General features: G+C 38.3%; 1 protein-coding gene across 2 annotated transcripts in view; it reads left to right on the top strand.

The window, feature by feature from the left end:
• Window positions 1–18,583, top strand: part of INPP4B (inositol polyphosphate-4-phosphatase type II B) — a gene marked incomplete at both ends in the record, with an annotated part of 286,967 nt that overhangs the window by 158,026 nt on the left and 110,358 nt on the right. The window contains 4 exons of one of the 2 annotated variants that reach the window (XM_082482899.1): window positions 460–510; window positions 4,548–4,627; window positions 11,913–12,024; window positions 14,463–14,535. In XM_082482899.1, the coding sequence (XP_082339025.1) occupies window positions 460–510; window positions 4,548–4,627; window positions 11,913–12,024; window positions 14,463–14,535 (316 nt within the window). Of the gene's footprint in view, window positions 1–459; window positions 511–4,547; window positions 4,628–11,912; window positions 12,025–14,462; window positions 14,536–18,583 lie in introns of those variants that run through there. The other variant, XM_082482900.1, reaches the window with a different exon arrangement.

Genomic DNA, 18,583 nt, shown 5'->3' with positions numbered 1-18,583 from the left:
TACTTATCTGGAGAAAATACCTACTTTTTAATGTTTAAATTACATTTTGTTTACAGTACATAATGTTTAATGTACTTTTTAATGTTCTTTCATTTGTAGTTGAAAATTTTGGTTCCAGATAATGAAGAATTCTGGCATTCAAGTTAGAGCCAAAGAGTCTGATTTTAGGGAAGGAACAACTGAGCACAACCTTTCTCCCTCTAGTGAATCAGGAGAGTTCAGAATGATAAATAGGTAGTGGTGAGAGACTTTCTCCACAGGAACCAGAAGATACTGTACTTAAATTATTACTTAATTGTTATTAAATTATATATATATTTATCTCCCTTTAAATTTATCTCCAAAACACAGAAAGTATGAGGAAAAAAATGCATGAGCACTTCTCTCATTCTTATTGGAAAGTAACAACAAAAAAGTAATGTTTGGTTTGCTTTTTTTTTTTCTTTCTTCCTCTCTCAGGTCCGCTCCAGTGTCCTACCTGATCACAAGGAGCCAAGAGCAGATGTTGGAGTAAGCAATTTTTTTTCATTAATTGATTTTTTTTTTTTTTTTCACCTCATCAGCAGACACAGACACCCGATGAAGAGAAATGGTGCTCTGTCTAATTGCTAAACAGGAGCTGGCAAGCTTTTTTAATAGCAGAAGTTGGGTTAAATGAATAAAAAAATCAAGGCATGAGTAATAGTCTCAGTGATTGATGTAATCCCATTCACATATTTCTTGAAAATCCTTTTCAATTGAAATTATCCTGAGGCAAGCGCAACCATCTAGACTTCCTGCTCCTGCCATACAAGCAAGCTGGATGAGATTGAGAGCTTGCCCCAGTGAGCCTGGCCTGTCACTTTCTGGTTTTCATGTGCAGAGTGTAAAATGTTCTACTGGAGGAGTTGCCTTTGGGTTCACTTTAAGAAATTACGCTGGTGACATATGTAGGACTTATTTTTCTGTATAAGTCTGGAGAACTTCTATTAAAGGTATTGGGATGTCATTTCTGGGTCTGCCGGGATAATATGGATACCTCATTGGGGTGGGAAATGTTGGTCCTGCTAGAGCTGCATAAAAGACCAAACATTGTCTGGGGCAGGTATCCAATCTATGTGTGCAAACATTTAAAATAACTGAATTTTGACATTTTTATCCTATGGTGTTGACTTTCCTGCATTACCAGGGCATCCTTGGCATAGTTTCCAGGATTTTAACTAGTGTTTGAAAAATCTGTGGCTTGGCAGCAAGTTCAATCTTAGTGAAATAATCAATGTGTTTCAACTTTTCATATAGCTATTATAGAGACTTTTCTCTTTGGCTAGCTGAGATTATTCATCAAACTACTCAAGGCATGTATCTTAAGATTTATAATTGTAAGTACCCCACTAGCAAAATTGCAGAGGAACATTACTCTGTAATTAGCATTACAGCAGCAGTTCTGTTTAAATCCTACTTTTCAAGCCTTTCCAATTCACATGTGCAAAGTTAGATTGGTTTGTAGACTGCCAGTTCAGGCCCCAGGGTAGACTATTTGTATCTAAATCAGTATGGAAAAAGTATTCTCTAGCATTGTTTGAAATTAGACCCCTTGAACATTAGCATAACTCTCTTCATTTGGGTCATGGTATCATTCACAATTTTATTTAATTCTGCAAATAACTCCTAATTGCATTATCAGGCAAAAAAAAATTTGTTCTAAATAAGCATAAAAATATGAAAAAGACAAACAAGTAGAATTTTTTCAGCCCATAAAATTATTCACCTTTAATTTCATGACCCTGGAGAACTAGATGTGACACTCGGAGATGGGTAGTGGGTACAATGACCCAAGTTCTCAGACTGTATAAGTGAGCCGTGTATTAGCTTCTTAGCCCTCATTATATGAGGACTCTGACTTGGAGTTCTTAAATGAATTTATCATAGAATCATAGAATGGTTTAGGTTGGAAGGGAGCTTGAAGATCATGGAGTTCCAACCCCTCTGCCATAGGCAGGGACACCTCCCACTAGACCAGGTTGCCCAAGGCCACGTCCAGCCTGGCCTTACACACCTCCAGGGATGGGGCCTCCACAACCTCTCTGGGCAACCTGTTCCCCCCAAAAAAAACTTCTTCCTAATGTTTAATCTAAACCTGCCCTTTTCCAGTTTAAAGCCGTGCCTCCTTGTCCTATCACGTATGCCCTTGTAAACAATCCTTCCTCAGCTCTCCTGTAGGCCCCCTTTAAGTACTGAAAGGTTGCAGTAACATCTCCCCAGAGCCTTCTCTTCTCCAGGCTAACTCTCAGCCTATCCTCATAGGAGAGGTGCTCCAGCACTGTGATCATTTTGTGGCCCTCCTCTGAACCTGCTCCAAGAGGTCCATGTCTTTCCTGTGCTGAGGGCTCCAGAGCTGGATGCAGTACTCCAGGTGGGGTCTCACGAGAGTGGAGTAGAGGGGCAGAATCACCTCCCTTGACCTGCTGGCCACGCTTCTTCTGATGCAGCCAAGGATACGGTTGGCCGTCTGGGCTGTGATCGCACATTGCTAAGTTGTGTTGAGCTTATGTTATAATTCTGTTGTGCTGCAGAAAGAAGGCCCAGGTGACCCAACCTATATCAGTTTCATTCCAAATATCCCTCTCCCTCTTTTGCAATGGTAAGGTTGCGAATACAAGCACTCGAATGCTGTGAAAAGCCAAAATAAAGGCTGCTATATAGATGTTGCATTGCGGAACGTGTTCTTATTGTACGAAGAAGTAATGAGTATTGTACTTACTTATGTAAGAAGATAACTAATCTTAGCTAACTGTGCCACCACAGAGTCTTAGTCAAGAGCCACTGTCATGTTGACTGATCTAAAGGAAGACAGAACTATCTGTGTGTTCACTCTAGCAAGGCTGCGCGTCACGGTGTGTCGCACCTGGACCTATTTCTTTTAAAAGTACATGTTTCATTTTGGCAGTGAAAATTAACCACGATCTTTGCTGGTATGGCTGTGGTATTTTTCTCTATATATTTCCTATTTTCTTCCTTACTCCCTGTTCAGCACTTCCCAAATCCTCTGTTTTCCCAGCCTTCCCCAGAGCCTCTAGGGAAAGCTTGTGTCTTTTTTCCTTTGCTGCTTAAGTGCCAACCAAAGCACAGGAAATCTAAGACTGTGTCATCGATAGGAATGAGCTGTAACTGATGACTTAATTTACCAAATTAGAGACCAGTGTCGGTGCTTTATATGAATTGAGAATTGTGATTTGAACTGCACATTTTATATGCAAGAAAACCTATCTTAGTGTAGAGCTTTATTGTTAGCATTCAAATACTCAATATACAGCTGGTCGTCTTTGAAAGAAAGCAGGCTACAGGTTTGGTTTTTTTTTTTACTAGAGGAAGTTACCCTTCTCAGTAGAAACAAATTCTCTTCTCTTCTCTCCCTGAAGGGGAAAGTTGCTCTCTGCATGCAGCCTATGTTGACTCAGAGCAACTTGATTCTTCTTGAATTTGTATATCCAAAACCATGTATCATTTACCCTGGAATTTTACTTTGCCATTCCAACAGTAGAGTAACATTGGTGTAATGTAATAAAACCAAACTTTATGTACTACTTATTATTTTCTTGCAAAAATTCAACGCAATCTTATGATCTCATTATAATTTATTCAGAGCTAGTGATATTGAATTGTGTATTTGAAAGATAAATGGTTAGAAGATGCTTGTAGACTGTTATTTTCTTTCCCGTTGTTCCCAGGGCAAGAATACTACTGTTGGCCAAGTTGACCAAATGAGATTTTGAGCAATGTGCAGCGGGATATGATGAGAGGGTAAAAAATAACCAAAAAGCAAAAGAAGATTAATTTGTTTTCCTCTTTGCACTATTTTCTTGATCGTGTGTGAAGGTGATTTTGATAGAAGGAAAAGATATGGTGGTGTAGCTTAATTTAACTTTAGACATTCTAGTTTCATTAGCACATTTCTCTGCACTTGTACTGCAATTAATAGGTCCGCTTTGCAAGGGGAAAGGAAAAAAAGAAAGTAAAGGAAACAAGTACTTACAAACATTGCCATGAATTGGAGAAATACAACATTTCTATTAATAAACTTGTGCTGAACTCAGTGTAAAAGTGCCGCCTTTGCAGATACATTCATATTTGGAATACCTAGATGGTAGTGCCTTGAGGTAGTGGCTTGAGGAAAAAACATAGCAAGACCAACTTTGGTAAAACACTGAAAATTTAGCATTTCTTGTACTGTAGAAATTAGAAATATAGAAAGAAGATGCAAAATGCAAACGCTTATACTGAACAAAAATTTTCCTGTGGCTGTACCTTTTACAAACCTGTATTTTGTCAGGTTGTCAGACTGTTCTTAATGGAAAAGAGAGAGGTTCCTGCCCATAAAACCAGAGTTTAACAATTTACAATCACCCTACAGATGCATTAAAATTTTTTACCGGGTATTATGTCAAACTGGTATATTAGAATGCAATATTGCCAAACAAAGATTTCAAAGTGAGTTTAAAAAAAAAGTAACAAGTAAAACTTCAAAAAATTAATAGAGATTTTTTTTTTCTTTCTGCTTTGTTTTGTAGCGAAGTTTCCTGGGCTGTACAACCTTTAGAGTAGGAGACTTGGTAAAGTCAAAGGAGCAACAATTGACCCTTACCCTCAGGTAGGTATTTTCCTCTATGGTAAACCTTGTTGAGTTAATAACCCATGGCATTTGATGATTGCTGCTTGACTGTGTTTGAAACTCAATATTACTTCAGGTATACTAGATGTCATCTTGTAATGCTAATATTTCTGCCATGCACAAAGTCAAAATGAAATATCAGTTCGTTAAGCTGGAGCTTGCCATGTGTCAGATCAGAAAAGGTTAGTAATTTTGGGGTATGCTAACCTATGGAAGAATTACAAAGAACTTGAAGTAGGGGATGTTCTTTCCAAGTTTCCTTTAGAAAGGAGAATAAGGTTTTTCATTTTATGCGTCTGGTTTAAAGAATTAATGCTGTAGTTTGCTAGTTTGGTTACCAGGCATGTTTAAAGATGGTGGACCTAATCACTCAAGGCTTCTCATGTGAAATCATGTGCAGTCTCCTAAACTCGTTACATGCAACCAAACTCAAATGGCCAGTGGGGGGGTGATGTACAATGCTAATTAGTGACACGGGGTACAGAGCTGCAGGAGAGTCAGAGCCAGCATTCAAAAACTAGGGCTGGGCTGAACAGATAGTTCTTAAAGCTGTGCACTGAAGAAAAAAAATAATTAAGTTTTCACCCTTGATAATGACTGGCATGGCTTAAGATGAATCAAGATACAAATCAAAACTTTTTGAAGGTTAGGGGAAACCTTTTAGGTGGTGTTTTTCAGAACAAATTCATTGGACTGTACAGCACAGGGATTTTGTTGAGCTGATTTTTGCAAGCACAATGGAGGCTTATTTGGGATTACTGGATTAGGTACAGGTAAGCTTCACATAACTACCCAAACTCACTATGTTTCTACATAGGCAAAATTTTGGGACAGAAGAAGCTGTGACTGGGAGAACTGAGACACTGCTATATGTTCTGCCTGGGATATTGTACATAGGTACTGTAGAAAAGTTGTGTTACATTCTTTACCCTGTGCACATGAAGTCAGCCTTGATTTGGCTGAAGGCCCAAAGTACAACCCATTCAGCAATGTTGTGGCACTGTCATTACATCAAGGGTACAAAAAAAAACAACAAAAGCATACCTCCTTTTTTCTTTGTAAATAAGTTAGGTATCCTGATTGCTACTTTTAGTAATTAATACTGAATTTTTTTTTTAGTTGATTTACATTTTAAGTTCAGTTTAGACGATCTTTTTGCCATGCCTTTCTTTTAAGAAGAGTGTAATATGTTTTTTTGCTTGGTTGAGGTCTATGGCCTTTTGTATAGGGCTAGCAATTATTACTTCCATTAGCTGCTTCCCCTGTGGTGGTAATTTACCCTTTTTCCAGGAAGGTCCTCCTTAGCTTGGTTGATTTTGGTATGATTTCCAGTAAGTTACATGTAAGAAGCAGCAAAGGAAAAAGATAATAGTGCTCTTTTGTACTCTCTGTAAAAATAAGCTCCATCTGTCTGAGGTGCTCATCTTAGAAAGTACAAAAGTGTAAGTAGGCTACTTCAATATGAAACTAAGGTAATATCAATATCACACTGATCCTTCAGCCCCTATAAGCAGGAACTTTATAGTGATGGAGCTAACCATACAACAACAAGAACTAGAATGGAGTGCATGAATTATGCAGTTTATCTGAGAAAATGTGCCTGTGGATGTCTGTCAATTGTATATTCTACAGACTTTCTTTAAACACGTGGCTGTACTTGACCTCATCACTACTGTCTATCAATCTGCTTTTGTAGCTGTCTTATTTTCATCAATCTTGGGCAGCACTGAACGGATTTCCTCTAAATAAAGGAGATAAACCATAGTTATTTTTGGAAAGTTCAAAAAAAGTCCCCCCAACTTCCCTCCTTCCTAACGCTGTCCTCCAAGCACCTTGTAGTTCAGTGGGCCAGAAGACATAGCTGCACTTCAGTAGTAGTTGTATTCACAATGTTTAACTAACTAGAAGGAATTTGAATGCAGCACACTAATATTTGCAGTCATTTATGTATATACAACTTCCTTAGCAAATGATGACTATAAAATACTATATATTTAGCTGCTTTTCCCTATTAAAATTCAGTACAAGTCTGCCTACAACTTGTTTTGCTTGATCTCCATCCTGAAATTGTTTCTTGGCTGCTTTATGTCACATCATCCACCACAGGAAGCAGGTGAACAACAGCTTGGCTTAAGAAGGCAGGAAAATCTCCCATACAGTTGAGGCAAAACTTGTTTTGACACGAAGCTTAATCAACAGTACATTGAAATAATGAAAACTGAGAAGGAATTGAACAGTGCAAAACTTTGTTTATTTACCCTAGAATGCAACAGAATGCTGTTTACCAATGGACTTGTTTAAAAATGGTATAGATTGCAATAGGCTCCACTGTGAATTCACAGAATAACCGTTTCTATGCAAGTACAATAATTTTGTGCTTGCATATTTCAAAATCTGTTGCATCAATGGAGCAAACTATTTTCTGACAATCTGTAAGTTAGTCTGTACTAATTGTGTTTATTGTGTTATGCACTGGAAAAAGGGGCTGCCCGCTAGACTGAAAGTCGTGGAAAGTTTGCTTTTCAGGCGGTCACTTTGTCATTTATTATTAACACAGCTATGCAAATACACAGTCTGCTTCTCTTTTTCTTTGTGTTCTTGAGCCTTTTTTTTTTTTTTTTTTTGGAAGCAAGGTATGGCCATGGGAACCAATTAGCAGGCCTAAATTTGCATATTCAACATGCAGCAGTGAGACTTGATGAGACCAGAATTGGAGGCAGAAGGCTGCTGTTCTCATTCCATCTACCTCACTTGCTTTTCCATTGCTAGCTTGTTGCCTTCTTTCTCTCTGGATGCCCGAGTCAACTTTTTATCACCAGCAGCGTTAAGGCGGGCACATATTCCTGCTGCTCGTGATGGTGCTGGCTAGCTCCTTCCCTCGCATTTGAGGGAACTGATACTAACTTGGTGATCCTTAAGGACTTGGGATGTGAGGAAATCCATGTGTATAATAAACTTTAATTTAATATCAGAAGTATTAGTCAGTAACTGTGGTTTTAAACCTGAGCAGATTTCATCACAGTTTCAAAAGTCGCTGGGTTTAGTTCAGCGAGTAGAACAACAGTGTTACTTTTAACACTGATAGAAGTATTTTTCTTTCAAAGTTCAAAACATACTGTTCCACTCAGAATCACCTCCTTAAGGTTCCTCAGAAGATGGGTCCTTGGGACTCCAGCTTAGGTGACTGCAGACTCACAGGATTATAGCTGTGGTAGGTGGAGTGAGCACTGCAGTAGTCAGTCACATTGGACTGAATGGTTAGGGATAGACTGAAACATTGCCAGCTTTGCTGCCGCAGCCTGCATCCTGTGGCACTGGATTCAAAATCTGGTTTAGAAATCCCTCTTCTAACACTTTGTTTCCTTTTCATTGGTCATATTTCAAATGCATATGCTTTGTGGACAGATAGCAGGTGATTGGTGCTCCTTGTCCCAGGCCGCTAAAAATATCAGCAGTTTTCCAACTCCATAAGCCAGCTAGAGTTTGAGCCATACATGGACTTCTCCACATTGACACTTTTTTTTATTCTCATTGTTGTACTCCCCGACCCCACTGTCCCTGTGCAGATTTGTCAAGGTGCAATCCTTTGTCCTGTGGGTCTATAGTATATGTTGTCTCATGACTGTAAGCAACTTGATGCAGGGACATTCTTCGCTGCACCATGTCAATGCAGAGTGCACTCTTCAGCTTTATTAAACTACAGCGAATATGCTGATTCTATCTTGATGCATTACGAAGTATCCTAAAACCAATTAATTATTCTCTTGATGCTCTGTTGAATAGTGTGTATGTGTGAGATTGTCTCCTCCTGTCTGTCCAGGCAAATGGCATGAAGTTTATATATGTGTGTGTGCCCCATACTGTTTCTGTTAATGCAAAATAAAATAATACAGATTTTTGTCTTATTTAGTGTGATTGCTAGGCTTTTTTTTTTTTATTTCTCCTACTGCATCACTTCTGTTTCTCACTTTTAATTTTCTTTCAAGTGAAATTTTAATCTCATGATGTTGCTTGAATGTTTTAAATGCGTGACATGTTTGTTGTTTGAAGACTCTTACGCACCAGTGGTATTTTAAATTCACAGTGTCAGACACAGCTAATGACGGTTTCTCCCTGGACACTTATAGAGGTCTTTGTTGATTTGTGTGCCTGCAGCATTCAAAGAAACTTTGTGGTTTTTTTTTTTTTTTTTAAATTGTGTTTTCATATTTCCATGTGGAAAGATAAGAGAAATGAAGGGAGGCGTACAACTACAATGCAACAGTCCCACTGTTTAGTTTTATTCTGTTGCATTAGCTTCCCTTGCAGGTAATGTGTGTTTCGGATTGTAGTATTACATATGTATTAGATGAGAACAGGAGTGATTTTGAGAAGAAAATCCTTGGGGAAAAAAAAATGGTATAAAGTGTAATTAGGTCAATAATATTTTTCAAATGTGGATGGAGAAAGTTTCCAAATATGTATTGCTACTCGTGTAGGCAAGCAATGCAGTACTTGCTGCTGTACCGAGGCCAAGCCTCTAATAACACCAACAAGGGAAAATATATAGTGCTCTAAAGAAAGGGAGGCAAGGACTGTGAAAGCATAACTGGCATTTCCATTTTTATTTTGTTTTACTGAAGCAACGTGCCTCATTGGCTTGTATCAGTTCATTTGCAAATTGAGTTCCATTTTGTTCAACATTTGTTTATACTCTTAATTTACCCTGATGGAATTTTAAATCAGATCTGTTTTAGGTAGGTCACTCTCAGACTTGAAGGTCTCTTTGGCCTTAGAAAAATCTGTTCCCTAAAAAAAGAACGTGTAGGATTTTACTTCTGGAAGTCTAATGCAACGTTATCCTTTCCGACCAAGATAACAGCAAAGTGCTGTTGCATATTTAAGTCAGCCTGGTAACGAAGTCGTCCACTTGACACTTTGATTGAGACACATTAAGCTGTTGAAAAATTTTCAGTCTTATAGCCACACGTTTACTCTGATTTTTAAAGGTGTATGTGATTTGCTATCATCTGTTGTAGTCCCTTTCTCCTCGGAAATGCTGTAGTGCGTTTGTTGAGGTAACCTAATTTGTGTGTGAGTTTGACACAGGAAGGAGAAAACAAGTGAAGTCAAACCACTCAGCTGTAGCAACTCAGGGGAATGTTCTTCATGCAGAATACACTTAAGTTGTTCTCATGCATTTCAAAATTATAATGTATTTTTGCTTATAAACACCCTTTGGACATTGAACCCTTCTTCCTCATTACTTTTCTTTTGTTAATTAACGTAGGCTTCTTTGGTTGCAAGGCTATCTGGAATTGGTTCGTTTTCAATTGTCCTTTTATTTTATTGTCAGTAATGAATTTGGCTCAGAGCAAATGAAGTAGTGGCACATGTAAAATATGAAGAATTATGTGTATTTTGCAAGGTTTTATATAAGAACATATTTAATTTATATGGTTGCAAGATGAGTGTATTCTACTGAGTTGCATATTAAAGCATAATGGTTTGCACCCAAAATAATTATTTAAATTTGAAGCTTGGGGGATAGCTATATTTTGTGACTGTACTGTAAAAAATGAAAGTTTTGATTTAGCTTGATAAATATGTTAGTCTTTTCAGACAAGGATACTTATGTGCTTAATTTCAGCCAGTGTAAAGACCTGGCATACTTTGTCTTAATTAAGGCCTTATACTGCATGCAGAAATACAGATTATGTAAAATTGTGGGAGCTCATCGCAGCGCCGGGGTCCTCCCACCTGGGCCATGAGCCTTCCCTGGGCCGTGAGCCTTCCCTCTGGGAAGGCCTGTGCATGGCAGAAGGCAGCAGGGCAAAGCTGAGCTGGGCCTGTCCTGCCCGAGAGCAGGAGACGATGCCGTGTGTCGGCGCGATGCTGCTCGGGGGCTCTCGGTGCCTGAGAGGCAGCGGGAATGGGCTCACAGAGCTGCACTGTGCCAGCTGGGGCCGGGGCCAGACCTGCACCTAATACCACACTGCGCAGGTGGGTGTACTGGTGGACCAGCGCTCGGGCTGCTGTCTTTCTCCTGCTTGGTGAACTAAGGAGAAGGGTGTTTGGGAGATTTTCCTTCCTTTACTAATATAACGTGAGGATTATTCTTTTCAAGTTCTGGAAAGGTGCCTGTGTTGAAGGGGTTTCTGGTTTCTGATGTTTTCCTGCGGCGAGGATTGCCCTAGGAATGTGGCAGTTTTTAATGCAAACACTTTTTTCAAATATTACTGTTTCTGAAAGTTATTTTTTCTTTTTTATTGCCAGCCCTCTAGTCCCTCTTCTGTGTATTCCTTTGTCCTGCTTCATCACTTTTCATCATCACTTCGGAGATTATACACAGTATTGCCCCAAACCCATTTGTTTTCGTTCTTCTTCTCTGTGCTTTTGCAATTCTGCTAAACTTACTCTCATCATTTCCTTTTGCCAATTTTTTGCTTGGTGGCTGTTGTTATACTTTCCTCATTATTATTAAATGATCTGTTGCCCTTCTTTCCTTCCTTTCTAAAAATCCAGCTGTTCAGAATAATCCACAGGAGATAGACTGTCATTAATCTTGGTGTTTAGCTACCAGTGAAAGCTGAAAAAGCATTCAGTATCTTTTTGGAGTTTAAACCCTTGTTTATCCCAAAAGGGAGTGAGCAGTACTGTTTGCTTGGACATGTAAATCTGATTTGCTGTTTATTTCTGCCTGTTTGGATGTGAACTATTTTCTCAGATGATAATAAAGGAATTCACCTGGAACTACACTACCTTCTCCCATATAGTTAAAAAATGGGACTGATTCTGAATAATTACTCTGTGGAGGGACTACAAAAGGAAAAGTGATACTCGTATTAGTTTCATTATTTCAGTTCAGCAGGAGGTTTATTAATACACTGAGCATGTCCTTTCTTTGCAGATAAAGTTAGGAAACAAAGCAGTGTACTGTGCAGTGAGATTGCAGGTCATAAGTGGGGTATTGGTGCAGTATGTTACAGCCCTTTCTCTGATGGTCCACAGGCAGAATAATGTCTAGAAAGAAAACTTGGCAATGTCTGTGGGTTCTTCCACCATTTATAACACTTTCATGATGAAAACTTCCATTGTTATTAAAAATCTGGATAAAATACAATATGCCTTATTGTTAATATTTCCTTTAGGATCGTAAATAATGAATTCAATACAGGTGACTGCATCTATGCAAAATGGAGAGGGAACTAAATGTTTACTGGCAATATTTGTACTGAAGGAGTGCGATGCTGCAGGTGACCCAATGTCATGGGGTTTTTTCCAGGACTTCTGATGGTGGAAAGACAGTTGGTACCATTGAAGTCAATCTGGTGAAGATGGGAGAGCTAGAAGATGGGGAACCAGACCACATCACGACAGATGCTCAGGATCAAAAGGTAGAAACTCAGTTCATTGCACAAAGTTAATTAGAATGATCAGCTGTACCAAATGCCTAAATTGCTAATTCCAAATTGGGTTAAGGACAATCAAAAATTTATGGAATAAAGTACTGTGTACACTTAATCTCCCTAAACTAAAAATAGTTTTTCAATAAAATTTACAGAGTAATACCCTATCCGCAGATTCTTAATCCCTCCCCTTCTTTTGGAAAAAGTTGATTTTGACCTCAGCTGACCGTATTGAATCACTCCTGATCAAAAAACTGTCCATAGAGATGCCATAAATCTGACTTCTTTTTCCCTTGGACAGTTCCTCTGTTTTCTGCCCTTGAAGTCCTGTTCACGTGGATTTTTATGTGCAACCTGTGCCCACAATACTGAAAACCTGGAAAGAATGACAGACAGGCAAGCCAAAGAAGAGGTGAACCCTTGCAAAGGGGCAGGTTCAGCTGTATTTCATGGGAGCACACAGTGGTGGGGAAAATCACCGGGAGGGATGGCACAGCAATGGTGCCTCAGAGTGCTAGCATAGGGCAGCATTTACCAGAGGGTGTGTGTAGGGATTCTGAGTTGGGATGCTCGTGGTGTGGGACAAGAAGAAGGACAGAAGGGCTCAGAAAGAGCGGAAAGTGCTCTTATGTAGGCAGGTTGTTGCAGGCAAAAGTGGTGGAGACTGGAGCTGGGGTGGATTTGAGAGGAATGGAGAACCAAAGGAGGGAGGGTGGAATGGATGGGCTGTCTCTATGATGACAAGAGGTTTGGGCTTGGGAGAGATTCAGAAATGACTGCTCAGAATGGGGAAATCGGGTTTTGAATGACTTGCAGTTAATAAGGTTTCTTTAACTGGGTCCCTGACTGATAGCAACTGACAGACCTGTACAGAGTTACCTCCTCCTGGTATCTCTGCCTCTGCAGCCCCATTCTCACTAACAGAATTTTTGCAGCCCTCATACTATGGTGTACTGCTGTACACTATGGCGTATTCTGCTCTTCATGGGGGAAAAAAAAAATAACAACTTTAGTTAATGCTACAGGGAATGTAAAATTAAGGACTGCATTTTTTAGTTTAGAAGTAACATAAGAATGTATTTTTGGAGAAAAGGGCGATGTTCTGAATATCTTTTCTGCTCAGCCAAAACAGTCTGCTTTTGGGCCAACCTCTGAGGATAGATTTTACACTTCTCTTTTCACCGTTCTTCTCAAATGACCTCAATGCCCTTTTAAAACAGTGGACCGGTGGGGCCAGTTCCAAAGAAGCCAATAAATGCTGTGAAATCTTTCTGGTTTTGTACTGTAAAACTTCCACAAGATATGCAATGTGAACTGTTTTTTCAGCCTTCTGCTACATTTTCCTTTTCTTCCATTTCAAAATGTGGAATGAGACTTCTCACAATTATTTGAGATGTATTTAATAAGCTCTGTATAGTTTGGGGGAGACAGAAAGCTTTAATAGCATCTTTCTAGGGGGTTCTGATACTTGTCAACAAAGACCAACCTTGTGAGAGCTGTATTTTCTGTGGTCTTTAAAGCAGTCCTTTGTTTTTATGGATTAGTTACATCATGGTGTTGCATTATGGAGTCTTAGTTTATATGTTCGTAGTGAGGATGCAATTGTGAGAATGTAGAGTTATTGAATTACTTCCAAGAAATATGTTCTGAATTAGGTTTGCTAGCTCATTAGATAAACTATGTGCAGGGAATTCCTCATGGAGGAGTAAGGTGATAGTTAAATTCAAAGATATCAACTGGTAGAGAGTATAACATGTCTTGCTCTTTGCTTCAAGCTCTGCAACAGGACATCTATAAACTGGGGAAGCCCTGGGACTGAGCTCCCTGTCACCTTTAGAGACTGTCTGTGGGTTTGTTTTTTTTTCTGACTGAGAGGAGGAGGAGGAGGAGGGTTAAAAATACACATCCTAGTACATTTAACACAGGTTTACACTGCTGGATTTTTCCATAAACTTTTTATACTTTTATACACTAATCTTATCAAAGAAGTCTTCCAATTCACTTGTATAACAAATGACTTTAATTACAAACCACAAGCACATTTTAAAGACTTTTTGTGGATGCTACTTTTCCCTTGTTTAAAAATTCATGGAGTGCTTTCTGACACTGTGCATGTGAAAACAGCCTTGTCAAAAGAAACCTCTCTGAAAGCACAGAACTTGTCAAAAATTACTTTAACCTCTGCCATTGTATTGGTAGGAAACCTGTTTTATTATGGAATAGCTGATCATACTTTGCCATTTTCTCTGCTATAATTCCGATTGTGTTACAGTATATTGGAACAGAAATATAAAGAGAAAAATGTAAATTATAATTAAGGGTTGGGAAGTTATCAGTGATGTTTTTCAGTTTGCCATTTATAAACTGCTGTGAATTTCCTTGTAACACCTGAATGTGTTATACTTACAGTTGCATTTCTTTTATAGTGTGCATTGGTTCGTGAATGTACAGCCACTGAAGGCATAAGTGGTAAAGACAACTTGCCTTCATTAAATGCGGGTAAGTATTCTAACATCCGTAAAAGATGACTGTTGCAACGCTATGTCAGATCCTGAAGAGATCACAAAGATTTGCAGCAGAGCTCTTAAAAGGCTCTTCAAGTGATGCACAATTTTTTAAGTTTAATATTTTAATCTTTTCTACATATTTGACAGTATCATTGTAAAACGATACCGAGAAACATGAGGAAAACTTTCAGCAGTGTCAATTATGCTTTCAAAAACACTGCTAAAATCTCCCACTCATGCATCTTTACTGTTCAACGATTTTCAAGACTGCCGGTGACTTCAGTGGGCATGGAATTAACCTCATGAGATTTTATCATGTCATTGCATGACATTCTGTTAAAGTAATTATGCATTATTTGCAACTGAATACCCTGGAGAATTAATCTCTCTCATAGCTGATGAAGTGGCCGTTTCAGTTTGAACTGGAAGCTATACGTTCTGAAATGAAGGAAGCTGTTGGCAAGGCATTCTCAATTCTAGGTCAACTCTGGTATTGAGTGTACGATGTTGAATAGATCTATTTCTCTTTCATTATACTGAGAAATATTACATGCTGATATGCTGCACCATAAAAGTTTTATTAGCCCAAGTTTATGAATCTCCATTACTCTGCAGTAACAATGTCACAAATAAGTTATATGGGTCATCTGAAACCACAGCGCTGTCAAGAATTCTGTGTATTTGCTGCATACCATTGAAGAGAAATGTTGCTGAAGTTTTGAAACCTTTTAAAATCTTTACTGAAACTTCTTCATATGACTTCACTGATAGGACAGGAGACTTATTAGACTAGCTTTGCAGTCTGAAGGAAGCACTAGAAACCTGCATAAAATAGGTTTTCCCATGTATATATGAAAGCAGTAAATTTTTTTTCCATGATTTGTTGAAACTAGATCAGAAGAAGTAGGGAATTACTTTTTTCTTCAGAACTGTCATTTCTCTTCATTGGTTCAGTGTGAAACTAAGTATGTTTGTGGAAAAGATACTCACTGAGAATTACTAAATGCACAGGAACTACGTCTGGCTCCGGAAATTCCTGAACTGAAAATAGCTGGAGGCAGGGAGAGTATCTTGAATCTCTAGGTATCCATTTATGGCTCTTGTTGGAGACAAGATACAGAGCCAGTTGAACTGTTTGGTCTAACTCAGCCATTCTTTGATTCTGATTCTCTATGCCATCCCGATAAGTGGGTCTTAAATAAATGACATTTCCATTCAGAGAAAACGTTACTGATTCACAACTGTGGGGTTTGGGGGTTGGTTTGGGTTTTTTTCAATTTGTTGCTGCTGTTGGGTGGCTTTGATTGTTGTTTTTTGTTTTTTTTTATGGGGAAATGCTGGAGTTTGGGCAATGTACTTTGTTGGAACTGTTGGAACTTCCAAGGTAGACATCAGTTTTATGAATAATGAAGTTGAGATTACTTTATCATGAGTATTTGCACATGATTCTACAGTATATCTAGACAACTCTTAACATTTCTACTTTTATTGCTCTTGTATACAAACATACAACATATAACCAAACCCCCCGCCCTGCTTAACATCACCAGGGTTTATAAAGTCAAACATACCATGGAGAGGTTTTGTCATTTTTTGCTTTTGAGAAGAGTTGTGGGGAAAGAGCAAAACTGCAGATGCATATACAAGAAATGACAGCAGGCAGGATATTGGAAAGAGTTTTCAGTCACAGGAAGTGTGTTCTAATAAGTACTTATTCTTCAGTCTGTTTCCTGTACTTGTGACTTCCTCTTCTCACCCCGGCATTGCCTCCACTTCTCTGCTGACACCTGGCACCAGTTCCAGGTTTTGTCAGTCTCACTGAGTCTCACTCATTTTATTGAATTCCCAATTTTTTTTCTTAGAAAATTTTAGCTGTCCTTTTATGCTGTCAGCCTCTTTGCCCAATCAGTCAGACTTCTTCCGCAGTGTGCCTCCATGGCTGGGCTTCATGTTGCTCTCTGTGTTGCCTGGAGATTAGCTTTCTCATATGGGTACCAGTACTGCCCTTAAGTGTATTGTATCACACACTAGCTCTGCCCAAAACCATATTAATCCGCTCTGTATTAATGGCATGTGTGTAGTTTTGTTGGTATTAGAAGCTGGGAAGGATGCAAGAATTTTCAATAAAGGTAAACCCTTGGTCTGTGTATGAGGTGTTAAGTTCAAGTTTTGAGTTTTTACATACTGAGATTTCTTTCCCAAGGTTTATATCATTGTCAGATCTGGGTAGATTGCCATGGATATAGTAAAATGCACATCTCTAAGATTTACTGTCAGAATTAAAGTTTATAAAGTACAGAACTTTCTGTTGCATATTTCTGGCCTTGTTCTCTGCAGCTGGAACATCCAAGCTGAAAATCTCAAAATATAATCAGTTTAGGCCAGACAAATTTCAGTGTGGCAAAATTAGAGGTGATCAAAAATCAAAGACTGAAGGGAAAGGAACCATATCAGTAATGTGGTAGAAGTGTATTACAGGCAACTTGATAACATCTGCATTGCCTGCACTACTTTCCCTGCTGTGTACGTACAGAACTATCTACAGTTCCGTATATATTCTGTATACATATGTATTTAGTACATGTGTATACTGTTGTAAAGATTTCTGGTTCCTTCTGTCTTGTGTTGTTTATCAGGTCTTCAAAACTACAAAACTGAAAAAATACCCCTATGTGAATCTTTAAGCCTGTAGGCATAGATGCACAGTGGCATTCTTCTGAAATTTAAATCTTAATATAAGGAACTCGCAGCCCTCAAGTGAATTATGAGCCACTTACTGAGTGAGTGGGAATGAGTATCATATTTCACCGAGGCTTATCACTATTCCATTTATACCCCAAGAGATTGAATTTATATGTCTCAAAATTCAGTTATTTATTTATAACACTGGAGAGTGTGCCAATTGTTTGCATGTAAACATATTGCACTTTACAATAAAAAAGAGAATAAAAGTAATTGAAATTAAGCAAAAATTAAGAAAGCTGAAATTATTCTTCCTGAAATGATATGCATAATACACCTATGCTACAAAGGAAGATATAAATAGAAACACTGTTAGTAAATTAGTATATGGCAGTGGTATGCTTTGATCTATGTTTGATAGGGAACAAAAATGAAAACAGAGTATTCAATCTTGTATTAATTTTTTATTCTACTTGCAGGGGAAGCAGTATGAAGGATATTGCATGGAATAAAAAGCACAGAGGTCTTTAAATTTAAAAATGAGAATATCCCAAAATATGGATGGTTAAATATATGGCGTTGGCTTTTAGGCTTCATGCTACCAAGAAAGGCTTTTAAGTTTGTGGGTTTTTTTTCTCTTTTTAACCATTGCAGTTCATCTGGATTTTTTTTTTTTTCAGTGCCTTTCATGATGACTGTCTAAATACAGGAAGGATTAAATTTATGAAACCTTCGCTCATTTTAATAACTACTTTTTATAAAAGCCATATCTAGTCTTGCCATTCTTACTGTTTGGGTGGGTTTACGTGCCTTCTGGATTTCTTTTTTAGACAGCTTGTTGTAATGAGAAAGCAATTATTGTCGTAATTGGAAAGGAAAATACATCTGAGATTTTTATGGCATCGCATGACTTCAATAGTTCTGTTTATAAGAAAAACATAAAGTATTGTGCAGCTCTTATTGACGATCTCAAGTTTTAGGAGTAGTGCAAATGGGAATTATTTGGATCCCTTGTGTAAACAAAATTCCCAGGCTTTTTTCTGAGTCTGTAAATGAAATTTTCTTCATAAAACACTTGTTCTGGCCATTTTTTAAAACTTGCAACACACTTGGGATTATCCCCATCTGAAAATTCAGACATGGAGGTAGTACCTGAAGAGTAGTTTAATAATTCTAACAACGATAAATGTTACAACTTTGAGTCCACATTTTCAAAGTGATTCCTAATACCCGTTGCTATCATGCTCCAGTTGTGTTGGGTGTTTTGTTTGGTTTTGTTTTTTTCCTGTGGTGGTGGTAGTGGGGAGATGGGAGAAAAAAAGATTGTAGTGCTACTTAGTTCATTAGATTCTCACAGG

Source organism: Vanellus vanellus (assembly GCF_965231255.1).
Source record: "Vanellus vanellus genome assembly, chromosome: 4".
NCBI classification, from domain to species: Eukaryota; Metazoa; Chordata; class Aves; order Charadriiformes; family Charadriidae; genus Vanellus; species Vanellus vanellus.
Note: the sequence above shows the minus strand (reverse complement) of the source record. Positions and strands in the feature narration are given on the sequence as shown.